General features: G+C 42.0%; 1 protein-coding gene across 2 annotated transcripts in view; it reads right to left on the reverse strand.

Moving 5' to 3' along the window:
* Positions 1–11,983, reverse strand: part of RASSF5 (Ras association domain family member 5) — a 91,117-nt gene extending 79,134 nt beyond the window's left edge. The window contains exon 1 of one of the 2 annotated variants that reach the window (XM_056558016.1): positions 11,131–11,983. In XM_056558016.1, the coding sequence (XP_056413991.1) occupies positions 11,131–11,284 (154 nt within the window). In that variant the 5' untranslated portion in view covers positions 11,285–11,983. Of the gene's footprint in view, positions 1–6,243; positions 6,358–11,130 lie in introns of those variants that run through there. The other variant, XM_056558018.1, reaches the window with a different exon arrangement.
* Positions 11,984–14,906: the final 2,923 nt, after the last annotated feature.

Genomic DNA, 14,906 nt, shown 5'->3' on the forward strand with positions numbered 1-14,906 from the left:
GGTGAGAATTCAGAAACTGCACCTTAGATCACCTATGTGACATTTTTGCGCTTTAGTTTTTTCCTCCTCCCCTTCTCAAAATCATAACGCTTTAAATTTTCCACCTACAGACCCATATAAGGGCTTGTTTTTTCTGCCACCAATTCTACTTTGTAATGACATCAATCATTTAAACACAAAATCTATGGCAAAACCCCAAAAAATATTTTTGGGGAAAATTTGAACAAAAATTTTGTAATTTTTGGGGGCTTCTGTTTCTATGTAGTGCACTTTTAAGTACAAATGACACCTTGGACCTTATTTACTAAGAGTGGAGTGTAGGTTTCTTTGTGGGTTTTAATTCCCTACAATTTATTTTCCACGGTATTTACTAAGGTTTCCCTACATCACGTCCCCTGTCATAGACTTGCATTAAGAGGGCAGGCCGTGATGTCATGAGGGGCGGAGCCATGACGTCACGCTGCTCCATCCCCTGTATCGCCCGTCATTACGCACAGAGCGAACTCGCTCTGTGCAGTAATGATAGCGGGGTGCCGCAGCAGCGATCCCCGGGGTCCACAGCAGCGGGACCCCGGTGATCTGACATCTTATCCCCTATCCTTTGGATAGGTGATAAGATGTCTAGGGGCGGAGTACCCCTTTAAGGACCAGAGCATTTTTGCACATCTCAGAAATGTCACTTTAAGCATTAATAACTCTGGGATGCTTTTACTTATGCATTTAATTCCGAGACAGTTTTTTCGTGATATATTCTACTTTAACATAGTGGTAAATTTTGGTCAATACTTGCATAATTTCTTGGTGAAAAATTCAAAAATTCCATGAAAAATTTGAAAATTTTGCATGTCTAACTTAGAAGCTCTCTGCTTGTAAGGAAAATATACATACCAAATAAATTATATATTGATTCACATATACAATATGTCTACTTTATATTTGCATCATAAAGTTTACATATTTTTACTTTTGGAAGACATTAGAGGGCTTCAAAGTTCAGCAGCAATTTTTTGGGGAGCAGTTGAGTTTTGAAGTGGATTTGAGGGGCCTTCATATTAGAAATACCCCATAAATTACCCCATTATAAAAACTACACCACACAAAGTATACAAAAGGACATTCAGAAGGTTTGTTAAAGGGGTATTCCGGGCAAAAACATTTTATCCCCTATCCAAAGGATAGGGGATAAGATGTCTGATCGTGGGGGGCCCGCCGCTGGGACCCCCCCGTCATCTCCCTGCAGCACCCGCTTTCTATGTGGGAGCTGCGTCTCCTGTTTCGGAAACCTCCGGGTTTCTGGGACTGGGGACGTGATGTCACGCCACGACCCCCTCCATTTATGTTTATAGACATGAATGGAGGGGGTGTGGCGTGACGTCACGTCCCCAGTCCCAGAAACCCAGAGGTTTCCAAAACTGGAGACGCAGCTCCTGCATACAATGCGGGTGCTGCAGGGAGATCGCAGGGCGTGCCAGCGGCTGGCCCCCCCGCGATCAGACATCATTATCCCGTATCCTTTGGATAGGGGATAAAAAGTGTTTGCCCGGAATACCCATTTAATCCTTTAGGTGTTTCACAGGAATAGCAGCAAAGTGAAGGAGAAAATTCAAAATCTCAATTTTTTACCTTGTAGACCCAGTTTTAGAATTTTTACAAGGGGTAAAAGGAGAAAAAGACCCCAAAAATATCTAACCCAATTTTGCTTGGGTAAGGAAATGCCTCATATGTGAACATAAAGTGTTCTGCAGGTGCAGTAGAGGGCTCAGAAGGGAAGGAGCAACAATGGGATTTTGGAGAGTGAATTTTGCAATTTTTCCCCCAAATTTAAAATTTTTACAAGAGGTAATAGGAGAAAATGCCCCCTAAAAGTTGTAACTCCATGGAAATACCCCATGTGTGGATGTCAAGTTCTCTGCCTGTGCACTACAATGCTCAGAAGAGAAGGAGCCACATTTGGCTTTTTGAAAGCAAATTTTACTGTAATGGTTTTTGGGGGGCATGTCGCTTTTAGGAAGCCCATATGGTTCCATAACAGCAAAAAAAAAAAACACATGGCATACTATTTTGGAAACTACACCCCTCAAGGCACCTAACAAGGGGTACAGTGAGCCTTAACACCCCACAGGTGTTTGACGACTTTTCAACAAGTCTGTTGTGTAAATGAAATTATTATTTTTTTTTTCACTAAAATTCTTTCCCCCCCCCCCAAAAATTTTTTTTTACTATTTTTACAAGAGGTAATAGGAGAAAATGCCCCCCCAAATATGTAACCCCATTTCTTCTGAATATGGAAATATCCCATGTGCGGGTGTAAAGTGCTCTGTGGGTGAACTACAATGCTCAGAAGAGAAGGAGCGCCATTGGACTTTTGGATAGAGAATTTGTTTGGAATGGAAGTCGGGGGCCATGTGCTTTTACAAAGTCCCCCATGGTGCCAGGACAGTGGATCCCACACATATGGCCCCATTTTGGAAACTACTCCCCTCATGGAATGTAATAAGGGGTGCAGTGAGTATTTACACCCCACTGAGGGTTTGACAGATCTTTGGGACAGTGGGCTGTGAAAATGAAAAATTACATTTTTCATTTTCATGGACCACTGTTCCAAAAATCTGTCAGACATCTGTGGGGTCTAACTGCTCACTGTACCACTTATTAAATTCTGTGAGGGGTGTAGTTTCCAAAATGGGGTCACATGTGGGGAGGGGGGCGTTTGGTCCACTGTTCTGGCACCATGGGGGCTTTGTAAATGCGCATTGCCTTCAGTTCCAGCCAAATTCTCTGCAAAAGCCTAATGGCATGCCTTCGCTTCTGAGCCCTGTAGTGCACCAGCAGAGCATTTTACGTCCACACATGGGGTATTTATAGAAATGGTGTTCCAAATTATGGGGGGGCTTTTTTCCTATTACCCTTTGTGAAAATGAAAAATTTGGGATATTTGGGAATTTAAAAATGTTTTCATTTTCATGTCCAACTTTACCCCTTGTTACATTCCGTGAGGGATGTAGCTTCCAAAATGGGGTCAAGTGTTTTTTTTATTTATTTTTTGCATCTTTGTCAGAAACAATGTAACGATTAGCCACCCCTGTGCAAATCACCTCAAATGTACATGGCGCTCTCACTCCTGAGCCTTGCTGTGCCCCCGCAGATCCCTTTACGTCCACATATGGGGTATTTCTGTACTCAGGAGAAACTGTATTACAAATTTTGGGGGTCTTTTTTTTTCTTTTACCTCTTGTGAAAATGAAAAGTATGGAGCAACACCAGCATGTTATTGTAAAAAAAAATTAGTTTTTACACTAACATGCTGGTGTAGACCCCAACTTTACCTTTTCATAAGGGGTAAAAGGAGGAAAAGCCCCCCAAAATTTGTTAGGCAATTTCTCCCGAGTACGGAAATACCCCATATGTGGGCCTAAACTGTTGCCTTGAAATACGACAGGGCTCCGAAGTGAGAGAGCGCCATGCGCATTTGAGGCCTAAATTAGGGATTTGAATAATGACGGACCCGGATGCAAGAATTACACTTGCCTACGATACCAAAATTACACTACTGCAGTCTCGGACGGCACTTATCACCCTTTTTTTCCGGGTCACCGGGGACCCAATTGACCCGGAATGTGTCCTTAAGTACCAGGACGTCAGGGCGTACCTGTATGCCATGTATCCTTAAGGGGTTAAAAGGTACAAGGGTGGTGATTCAGACTTAATAGCGAAGGGGTTAAATCACTTTTTTGTACACTTTTTTGTAGTCTCCATAGGGAACTATTACATGCAATCTTCACAATGCATACACTGTACAATGCTTTGCCATAGCATAGCATTGATCAGTGTTATCGGTGCTCCATTGCTCCAGCCTGCCATGGCTGACTAGAGCTTTGGATTACCGATGGGATGGCAAGGAGGCAGGTAAGGGCCCTCCTGCCATCCTCTCAGCTGATCGGGACACTGTGGTTTCAGCATGGTGGTCCCAATCAGCACCGCTGTGCGGTCGGGAAGTGTTTTTTTTACATTTTAGATGCCGCAATCAACATTGATCACGGCGTCTAAGGGGTTATTTACGGGCATCACCATAATTGGGTGTGCGTCATAGAATGGTACGCCCTTCGTCCTCAAGAGGTTAACTGTAATGTGAAAGACCCATGGGTTCTTCTTCCTGATGCCGGAGCCCAATATGTTGCACTGTTGCTCAGCCTATCACTGGCCAAAGCAGGACATCCAGCAATTAGTTAAGCAGCAGTCTAATGCGTTGACCCCTAGAAACAAGGAAGAGGCCCACACCAGAGGATGGGGCAATCATACCAGAGGCACTGGGGGAGTGGCGGGAGGATAGTCATATTATTATTTTTTTTTTTTTAAGTTTAATTCAACATAACTCCTTAAGGGTCTATTCACACACAGTATTCTACACAGATTTGATGCGCAGGATTTCAAGCTGTGTTCACTTTACATTGAAATCTGCAGCAGAAAATCTTGCACATCAGATCTGCGCAGAATACTGTACGTGGGAAAAGACCATAATAGAGAATATTTCACCTATATATTTTTTCCTATATATTAGATACTGAAGATACTGAGACAGGTTATCTTTTTCTAATCAGTTTCTATGTTGTGTAATTTTTCCTTTTTGTGCATTATAATGGGGGCTGTCATCTTGCCTTTTTTTAGCAGCATTTAGTGATGTGCTTTACAGCAGGACCCATGGACATAGACAATAATAGACTGAAGCTGTCCCATTCAGATTCTCTGTGAACTTTTCAGAGGTCTGCTGTGAATGTTGGTTGATCCAGTGTTATCTTTATACTAAAGTCACTAGCAAACCATTAGCGGGAAGTGATCTGTACAGAACAGGAAGTTCCTAGGAACTTCAAAACTGCAAAATTTCATGATTAGTTAAAAATATAAAAAGCAAAATTACAAAAAAAAATCCCAAAAATTATTTACAAATATGGTTAAACAGTGGGCTATTTTTAATGATGCATTCACTCACACATATCTTACTTGTTGCTGCCGATTTGACTTAAAAAGTGAGCAAGCAATCTCATAGCTTTTAATAAGTGAGTTTTTATTCCTGAAGTCCATATTTTAGGCAGCTTGACAGCTTTCACCTGGAGGATTGATTCTTGAGATTCTTGGCTGGCGGCTGCAGATCCCTTTATTCTTTGGGGCAGATTAGTCATTGTGAGGAAAGTTTTCTTACCAGCTTCAATCACTGCCCATCATCCCTGCTCCCTCTGGCTGCAACTCCCTTTTGCTAGCCCCTAAACTATGTCCACCAAAATCACAAGGGGACGGGGCCTTGATGTCATTATCCCTCAGCCCCTGTATCGCCCGTCATCAGGCACGGAGCGAAGTTTGCTCCGTGCAGTACATGACACGGGGTGCTGCAGGAGAGATCGTGGGGTTCACAGTGGCGGGACCCCCTATGATCAGACATCTTATCCCCTATTTTTTGGACAGGGAATAAGATGTCTAGGGGCGGAGTACCCCTTTAACATTGGTGTAAATGGGCCTTCCGTTGACCCATTTACACTGCAGAATTTCAGCGGTGGAAAATTCTGCCGCTGAAATTGATCCGCCAAAATAATTAACATTTTCACTGGTTCAAGAGGCCTAACTACAGACATTTGGGGTGTGAAAGAAGATGGCTTCCTATAGCTAACACAGGAAATCCAGTACGTGTAAGGGATCTTCCCACTCTGAGCTTTTGCCTGCACTGGGGAAACCCTTACTTGGTACCACTGGCTAAGGCTACATTCACACTACCGTTGCGCCCCTTCAATTACGGCCCTCAAGCTCTCTCTTTTTTTTGTGGGGGGGGGGTAATTTGATGGCCTTCATTTTAACAGGGCGCAACGTGCAATAATGGGTCCCGATGGACCCCATTATAGTCAATGGAGTCCGTCAATCTCCACTATTTTAAAGCATAGTGCAAGCACTATTTTTTCTCCTGCTATTCTCCCCGGCGGTCCTGGCGGCCATCACACTACCGGGTCATAACAGTAGTCTGAAAGGGACCTTAGGGGCCATTGCTAAGTCTTTACTCTTATGTGTTCATGTATGAAACTTTAAGTGATGTAATAAGTATGTGGATTCCTACAACCCGGTTCAAACAAGCCATTCAGGCACACATCATAGCATTATTGTTATAATACATTGCATTATTCCTTCTTTTACTGTGATTTACAAGAGTTAATTCCTGTGCGAGAGGAATCATTTACTGCATCTCTAGCTGGCATAGCTTACCCTATATAAATGTTTTCCATCTATATGGCTGGCATGTTTCCATAGCAACAGTGGGCATAAAAGCCTTTCCAGAAGCGCCCAAGACTCCCTTCTGCAGTGATGGTAGTGTTGCTGAGTTACTATAGCAACTCTGGTACATCACTACGGATGAAACCAGTGTGTTTTAAACACTCTATTAATGTCGAACAAATTTTATATAAAAAAATATGAATTTGTAACTATAAGAAGATGAGAAAAAAATGTAAATTGAGCATTATGAGGATAGCCACTAAGATTATGGAAATATAAGAATCGGGGTTTTGTGTCTTAAATTTTTTTCTCTGAGGAAACGGTCTGATTCATCGATCCTCAGCTTTGTCTTCTTCTTACCAGTTTCTTCATCTGTAACTGAGCCCGGCTCAGGAGCTTGTGACCTTTCTTCTGGTGTTTCACAAGTCATCGATTCTCGGGGCTACTTAGTAGCTGCGGGGAGTGATACTGAATTGCAGTAGCAGCTACTTTCATCTATATTCCTTTCACTGCTGTGGAGGTAGCAAGATATGTATACAATAGAGACTGTCAGGATTATAGCTTTGTAGCTACTAGTCCAGGTTCACACGAAATTTCTGGCAGGGCAAAATCCGGTCGGAGATTTCAAGTGCGGCAAGCGCTGACTAAATCAGTAGGTGCTAAGACCGAATGGACATTGCCGTCCTGATAGACGGCAATGTCTACAGCGCGGATTCTGCCAGAGCATTGAGCAGGTTCATTAGACTTTTCTGACGGTACTTCTGCCTAGACAATTCCACAGTGTGAATGGGTTGACGGAAAACCCACCCCCTTGCATTTTTACCTTTTTATGCAGCAGAACTTCAGAAGCGAAATTCTGTAGTGTGAACCCGGCCTTATTATTTGCTTTACCAAACAGATGATGACTTTTTTGTCCACTGTCTATTGTCCCAGCATGGTATATTGGATTTATATACAATAAAAGAATCATCAGAAATAGCTATACGGATATCACTGTAAAAATAGTATTATACGTCATTTTGCCTCCACAGCAGGGACGCGCACAGACATTTTGAGGGGCAAGGGCTCATGGAAAAAAAAGGGCACTTTTAATTAAACAGTTGTTTTTAAAACCTTCCATATGGTAACACATCACAATTTCTGAGTTAAAGGGGTAGTCCAGTGGTGAAAAACTTATCCCCTATCCTAAGGATAGGGGATAAGTTTGAGATCGCGGGGGGTCCGACCGCTGGGGCCCCCTGCGATCTCTCTGTACGGGGCCCCGGCTCTCCGCCGAGATAGCGGGTGTCGACCCCCGCACGAGGCGGCGGCCGACACGCCCCCTCAATACATCTCTATGGCAGAGCCGGAGATTGCCGAAGGCAGCGCTTCGGCTCTGCCATAGAGTTGTATTGAGGGGGCGTGTCGGCCGCCGCCTCGTGCGGAGGTCGACACGCCCCCTTCCAGCGGGCTGTCGGGGCTCCGTACAGGAGATCGCGGGGGGCCCCAGGGGTCGGACCCCCCGCGATCTGCAACTTATCCCCTATCCTTAGGATAGGGGATAAGTTGCTCACCACTGAATCACCACTGGACTACTCCTTTAAGGGCCCTCCCTCATGTCAGCTGAATAGGACCCGCATCTCCCCACGAAGGTCCCAATCAGTGAGGGCATTATAGGGTAGGTGCATTAAAAGGGCAGGCGCTCAAGCCCTGTTTTGAGTCTATGGGGGGTATTTTTCAATTTTGCCTGTTGACAGTTTCTTTTTAACTTTTTTTTTTCACTTTGGTTTTTGCGGTCGTGGGCCAAATTTATCATTTGGCGCAAGTTGTTAGTAATTTTGGCGCAAATACCAAAATCAGCTGTTCACAGCGCCTTTTACACAGAACTTAACACCACAGAGGACGCGTATTTTACCCTGTAGAGCAGCCATTTCGGAGTCCCTCCAGCAGTATATCAGCAAGTGACGTGAGTTATTTTCTTTTGTGGGGTTTATAGCCACCATGTGAAATGGATTTTATTTTTAACTTGAGTGTTTTTTTCTCTTTTTTTTTTTTGGTTACCTTTAGTGCTAACCTTTCCTGAACCTGTGAGGCCATGTCCTAAGCTGGCTCAACCAGAGACAACCATGTCGCAGGATAGTAGTGCGCAGCCTCGGAGGTGTCGCTGCTTTCAAAATTTTTTTTTTTTATGTATTTTGACACCTTTACATTTTCTGATATTGCTATGTGTGTGTTTCCATGTACAACATTTCTTGGCAGTGAATTGCGCCCAAAAAAACCCTAAAGGCGTTAAATTGTGTCAAAGATCGGTTGGTACCAATGATGAATTACTGACCAAAGCAAAGATCACACACAGGTCCGTCCGATTTTGAGCACGTTTACAAAAACCACAGTGGAGAGAATGCGCCAAACTTTGGCGCAAAAAGACACTGCGCCAAAGAATTGCGCCAAAGTAAAAAAATAAATAAAAGACATAAATCTGTTGATAAATACCCCCCTATGTGTGCATGTCCCTGCTCCACAGTGCATGTATTTCTCTTATACGGCACTGAGAACCATCTGCTATAAGACCCATGTGAATGTGGGCACAACTCACCATATCACCATATTCTGTAAGTTGTTTATACTTTTGTAGTCCCAGGCTATCCTAGGATATTGATGGATGACGGCATAAACCAGTATGAGCTGTGGACTACTTCTATTTTATATACATTTATGCCACAAAACTCTGCACCCCCAAAGTAAATAGTTCCAATGGGGTTAAAGGGGTACTCCGGCCCTAAGACATGATGTCTGACAGCGGGGGTCCTGCCGCTGGGGACCCCCGCAATCTTGCATTCGGCACTCACCTCTTTGAGCTGCACACTGCGCTGCCAGATCACAAACCGTCGGATGCCGACCACAGGGCCGGAGTATCGTGACGTTACGACTCTTCGCCCGTGTGACGTCATGCCCCACCCCCGCTATTCAAGTCTACGGGAGGGGGCATGACGGCCGTCTATGGGTGCCGAAAGCAAGATTGCGGGGGTCCCCAGCGGCGGGACCCCCGCGGTCAGACATCTTACGTCTTAGGGCCGGAGTACCCCTTTAAAATATACATTTCACATTTTAGCAGTGTATTCAAAGCAATTTTAATATATACAAATAGTATATATTATACTATGGAAGCTTTGTCAGAAGGAAGAACAGGGGAGCAAGCAGGTGATCACTCTTTAAATGGGTCCACTACTTTTTGGGTAGTACAGTACAAAAAGGAACAACTGAGATAAAAAGAGACCCCAAAAAGTTAAAACACAAGTCAGAAAGATTGATAAGTTGTATATATTTTATAGCTTATAGGATATGGGTCATGATATGTAAAGGTGGTTATTATTCTAATGCAGTGTTTCCCAACCAGGGTGCCTCCAGCTGTTGCAAAAATACAACTCCTAGCTTGCCCGGACAGCCAAAGGCTGTCCGGGCATGCTGGGGGTTGTAGTTTTGCAACAGCTGGAGGTACCCTGGTTGGGAATCATTGTTCTAAGGTATTGATGTGAAAGTGATATTTCTTCTTCTGCTAGTTTGTACTTACCTTTCTACATCTGACTGCTCTACACTTTTTTTCATAGAAGTCCAGATCTATGATCCCTACCAGTTTTGAAACCGTCCATAAAAATTGGAATATATATATATATATATATATATATATATATATAATATGTGTGAGTGTGACAGTAGCTCTTTCTTTCTAAGCTGGGCTTGTGTTTTCTGTTTTAGGAGTAGCGTCTTCATGTATAAAACGGATACATAGGATAATATAATCTCGCCGTGGTGTTCATATCAGGAATTCATTCCCACCAGATCTCAGAGGCTCACAATCTATTTCCTGTGGCTCCATATGTGCCTGGGTCAATATCACACAAAAGCCTAATATTTCAATATGAATTGACACTGAAAAATAGAATTTAATCCTAGCTAGGGTTTCCTTCACTTCAGACCATTGCCCTAGTTTTGTATCTTAATACTATGTTGAGGGGGGCACCTTAGTATTTAAATCCTGAATCAGAGTGGTATACTAGTGCCCCCCTCACCACTGGGGCACATTCCCAATTATGCCCCTAAGAGGTTATAATAGACTCTTACCTCTTCAATCCCATACAGTCATCTTTGTGACTTACCACTATTAGAATACTTGATATATCTGAAGTGGGCTTTTTCACATGTATGGTATCCTGCGCATATTTGATGCTGCAGATTTTACACTGCAGAGTTCAATGTAAACTAAATGACTGAACACCCCTTCATATATGCACATAATATTATACGAACAGACCCTAAAACTGTACTTGAAATGGAAAACTATTTGACAACTTTACCTAACTTAAGGCATCCGGCATCTATATAAGTTACGGTACTTATCGTAACTGAAGCAAAATAGCTAGACACAAGAGATAGGACCTGACTTCTTATATATATATATATATATATATATATATATAGATACAAGTGATTAGGACCTGACTATATATATATATATATATATATATATATATATATATATATATAATATCTCTCTCTCTCTCTCTCTCTATATATATATATATATAATCTAGACACAAGCAATAGATCCTGACTTCATATATGTGTATATATATATATATAGAGAGAGAGAGAGAGAGAGAGAGAGAGAGAGAGAGAGATAGTGATAGGACCTGACCATATATATATATATATATATATATATATATAATCTCTCTCTCTCTCTTATATATATATATATCTCTATAATAGCTAGATACAAGTGATAGGACCTACGGTAACTATATATATATATATATATATATATATATATATATATATATAATCTAGACACAAGCGATAGGACGTGACTTCTCATAACCCCTTACATAACAGACATACCTCTCACTATCAGTAGCTCATGACTAGGAGTTGGGAGAAGCTGGAAGCCTTCTGACCATGACTTTGACTTTGGGAAGTGCCGGAAAAGGCTGCGTATTTTCTTCGTCACAACTCCAAAACATGCTGCCGTGGTCTCCGTCCTCCGGTGTGCCATTCCCGTATTCAGTCTCACTCAGTGAGGTCAAACTCCACAAGAATACTGAGCAAAACAGCTGATCTCTCTGTGCACCTCACCATTATGATGCCCTAATGGAAGAATCAATTGGCAGCTCTGACGGTCCACAAAAGCAGCGAGACAATTAGCAGGAAGTATTTTCCTAAGAAAGTAGAAGGCGATGATCACATAAAAAGCCTTCATATAGAAATATAGGAGCCGCTTTCCATCACACCACAGGACTGTGCTGCAGAGTTTTGTTACTCCGTGTCGCCACAGTGAAAGGTAAATAGGAATGAAATTCAGGATGACAACAGCTTCTGGGCTGTACTGGCTTATAGACAAATTTCTCAGTCAAGATTCGTATCAATCTGTCTTCTCTGCACCAGCTCTTGGGAAGAAAAAAAAACCTTTCTATTTCTGTACGATAAGATAAAATGCTGGCATGCTTGAGACTGTAACCTAAAACCTTGCAGTGTTTACACAGGGACCAAGTGCACACTCTCCTCTCCCCCTTCCCTCAGTCACATATCCTCAGTTTTTCAATCAGTTTCATCTTGTAACCCCTTAGCAGCCTGACAAGCCAGTCAGTCCCATACTGCACCACCCACCCCGCCAGGACAAGTTTTCTGGCAACGCTCAGAAGCAATATTGAAGGGTCTGTATATCTTCATACCATCCTTGCTATCCCCCTAAAAAAAGAAAAAAAACAGAGGCTTAAATTATACATAATGGGTCTCTGTGTGGGCGCTTTCTAGAAGCTTTTAGATGGAACCTTTACATCTAAATCTTTCTTAATCTGAGTATTATTGAAACTAACATCAATAAGGTGGAAGACTTGGCACGAGCTGCATGGAAATATATGCTCATATAGGGTAGTACCCAATGCTGCGTTATTTCTGAAAAATTGTTGGAAAATGCTGAATACATGTTTAGGATTAATACAAATTAGTATATTTATATGCCCAGTATGAGTTGAAAGTACTAGCAATATACTCTACTGGTTTACTAATAGGCTGGTTGGGTCATTTAAAAAAAAATCTTTTGACATGTCACAGAGACATTTTGATTGGTTAGGGTCTCCATGTTGATTAGACAGCCCTATTATGAGTCTATGGAGCTGTCTATTAAAGCTGGACATAGATTGCTGCAAGCCAGGGAGTATAATGCATAACCGTGTGCTTCCCCGCCTGTTCTATTGGTTGGTGGGGGTCTCGGCAGACCCCGACTGATCAAAACTTTTGTGTCTTGTGGCCTACCAAACACCAATCACATTTTGTTACCACTGGCAAAGACCTGTGCGAATCGCACAAGATGTGTTTGTAGAAATGGGTGCATTTCAGCTCATGTTGTTTGTTGCCATAATTATAGAGTATAGGCATTGTGAATATAACCAATACCCTATTAAAATTTACCTTTTATTATATCTTATTAAAATATTACAATTTTTAAATCTCCAGCGATCTGCTGTATGTATAGATAATTAATGATGCTCACATAAACCTGATAACCATATGTGTCAGAGGTATGTATACTTGGACAATAATATATATATAAATCACCAATACAATAAAACAATAACGTTTGATGGCACTTACATATTGTGGATCATGCTTTCTTTTCAGTCCTATGGGGGAGACTGTCATAGGGTAAGATAAAGTTAGAATATTGCTCTGATGTATTCAATATTGATGATGTAGTCTAACTGACACTCCTATTACAACAGATCCTCACCCTACCTAACAGCGGGGGAGGCGCCCCCACTTCAACCGTTGACTCTCCACTCCCTATAGCTGACTATAACCATAGTATACATGCATGACAATACAAAGCATACCTTTAATGTATATAATGATGCATCATTATACAGCACATCTATGTGTACAAAAAGTGATAAATAATAAATAAATAAATGAATCCTTCACCAAATCATGAATTAATGGAACAAAAATAAATGAAGGATAAAATGTAAACCTTTAGAGTACCTCTACGCGTTTCCCCCCCGGCAATAAGCTAGTACCCGGGGTTCCTCAGGAGGTTTTTACCAAAAAAGGTACTGTGCAGGAGCAAGTGGAGACAATGTCACAAAAAATCATTGACCCACAAGTATTTTCTGCACAGGGAGGCATGCATACAATCAAACTGCATGCCACACTATATTCAGCCATTATGCCCATATTTATAGTAAGGATGATAACTCACATTGTGTTCACGTGTGATGCTGGCCAGCGTCTCCATGTGAGGCTCCAAACAACAATCGTCACTTCCGGGTGTCAGCCGGAAGTGACGTAGATGGTCCGTCGAGTGGGGCACATAGGAATGTCTCTATACGGGCAAAATTAATCAAATATGACTAATGCCCCTAGTAAAAAGGACATATGGTACACTCGGTGTTCTTATTAGTGAGTTATACCAATTATATTTCATAGATGGAAACCGGAAATGACGGATGCGTTCCACCGGTTCTTGTTAGGTGGAACGCAACTCATCTCGTATCCTCCTGACCATGAATATGACGAGTGCGTTCCACCGGTTCTCTCCAGGTGGAGCGCAACTCGTCCACCTCATTTATAATTATAGATGTGTCCAGTGCGTCCCACCTAGACAGCAACTGGAACGCATACATGATGACACATCTATAAATTGGTTAAATCACATAAAAATGTTAATACACAAAATATATTTAATTTTGGTTAAATATAGAGATAACATTTCCAAGAAATTGGGCAGACTGTTTTTTATGTAATATATATATTACCATAGACAATGTTTAGGCTGGACAGAAGTTATAGAACTGTAAGAACCCCTAGTACAAAAGAGGAGAGAAGGGGAAAGAAACAAAAGAGAGGAATGAAGGAGAAATAAAATTCTTCCAATATTCTCTAAAAATACTAATACCCCACAGTTCATGATTACAACATTCCTGGACCTTAGAACCAGGATTTTTTAGGCCAGTTTTCTTTTTCCCACGGAACATATACAAACATGTTTGTTGCTCATTTCTATCCATGTCATATAAAATGAAATGAAATAATTTAAATAAATATTGCCAGTGTTCATTCAATAAAGCTCTGAAATGTCAATTGATCATTGAGTCCTTTAGGAAAGACGCAATCCATCCTAAAAATCCATTGTGTTTAAAAGTAAGACACCTTGTGTCACCCTCATGATACTCCCAAGTATGACGTGCCACAGAGGTGTCCCTCCTATGTCTCACGTCACCAAGGTGTTCCCCCACTCTACGTCTCAGCTCCCTTCTTGTCTTGCCTACGTAATTTTTGGGGCAGGGGCAGGAGATTAAATATATCAGACCAACGCTTCTACAATTGGCAAAATCTCGAATGAAATATGTTTTACCGGTTACGGCGCTGCTGAAAGTTCTACCCTGACCGATAATTTTGCCCGTATAGAGACATTTCTATGTGCCCCACTCGACGGACCATCTACGTCACTTCCGGCTGACACCCGGAAGTGACGATTGTTGTTTGGAGCCTCACATGGAGACGCTGGCCAGCATCACACGTGAACACAATGTGAGTTATCATCCTTACTATAAATATGGGCATAATGGCTGAATATAGTGTGGCATGCAGTTTGATTGTATGCATGCCTCCCTGTGCAG

This window comes from Hyla sarda, chromosome 2 (genome assembly GCF_029499605.1).
Source record: "Hyla sarda isolate aHylSar1 chromosome 2, aHylSar1.hap1, whole genome shotgun sequence".
Classification (NCBI taxonomy): Eukaryota; Metazoa; Chordata; class Amphibia; order Anura; family Hylidae; genus Hyla; species Hyla sarda.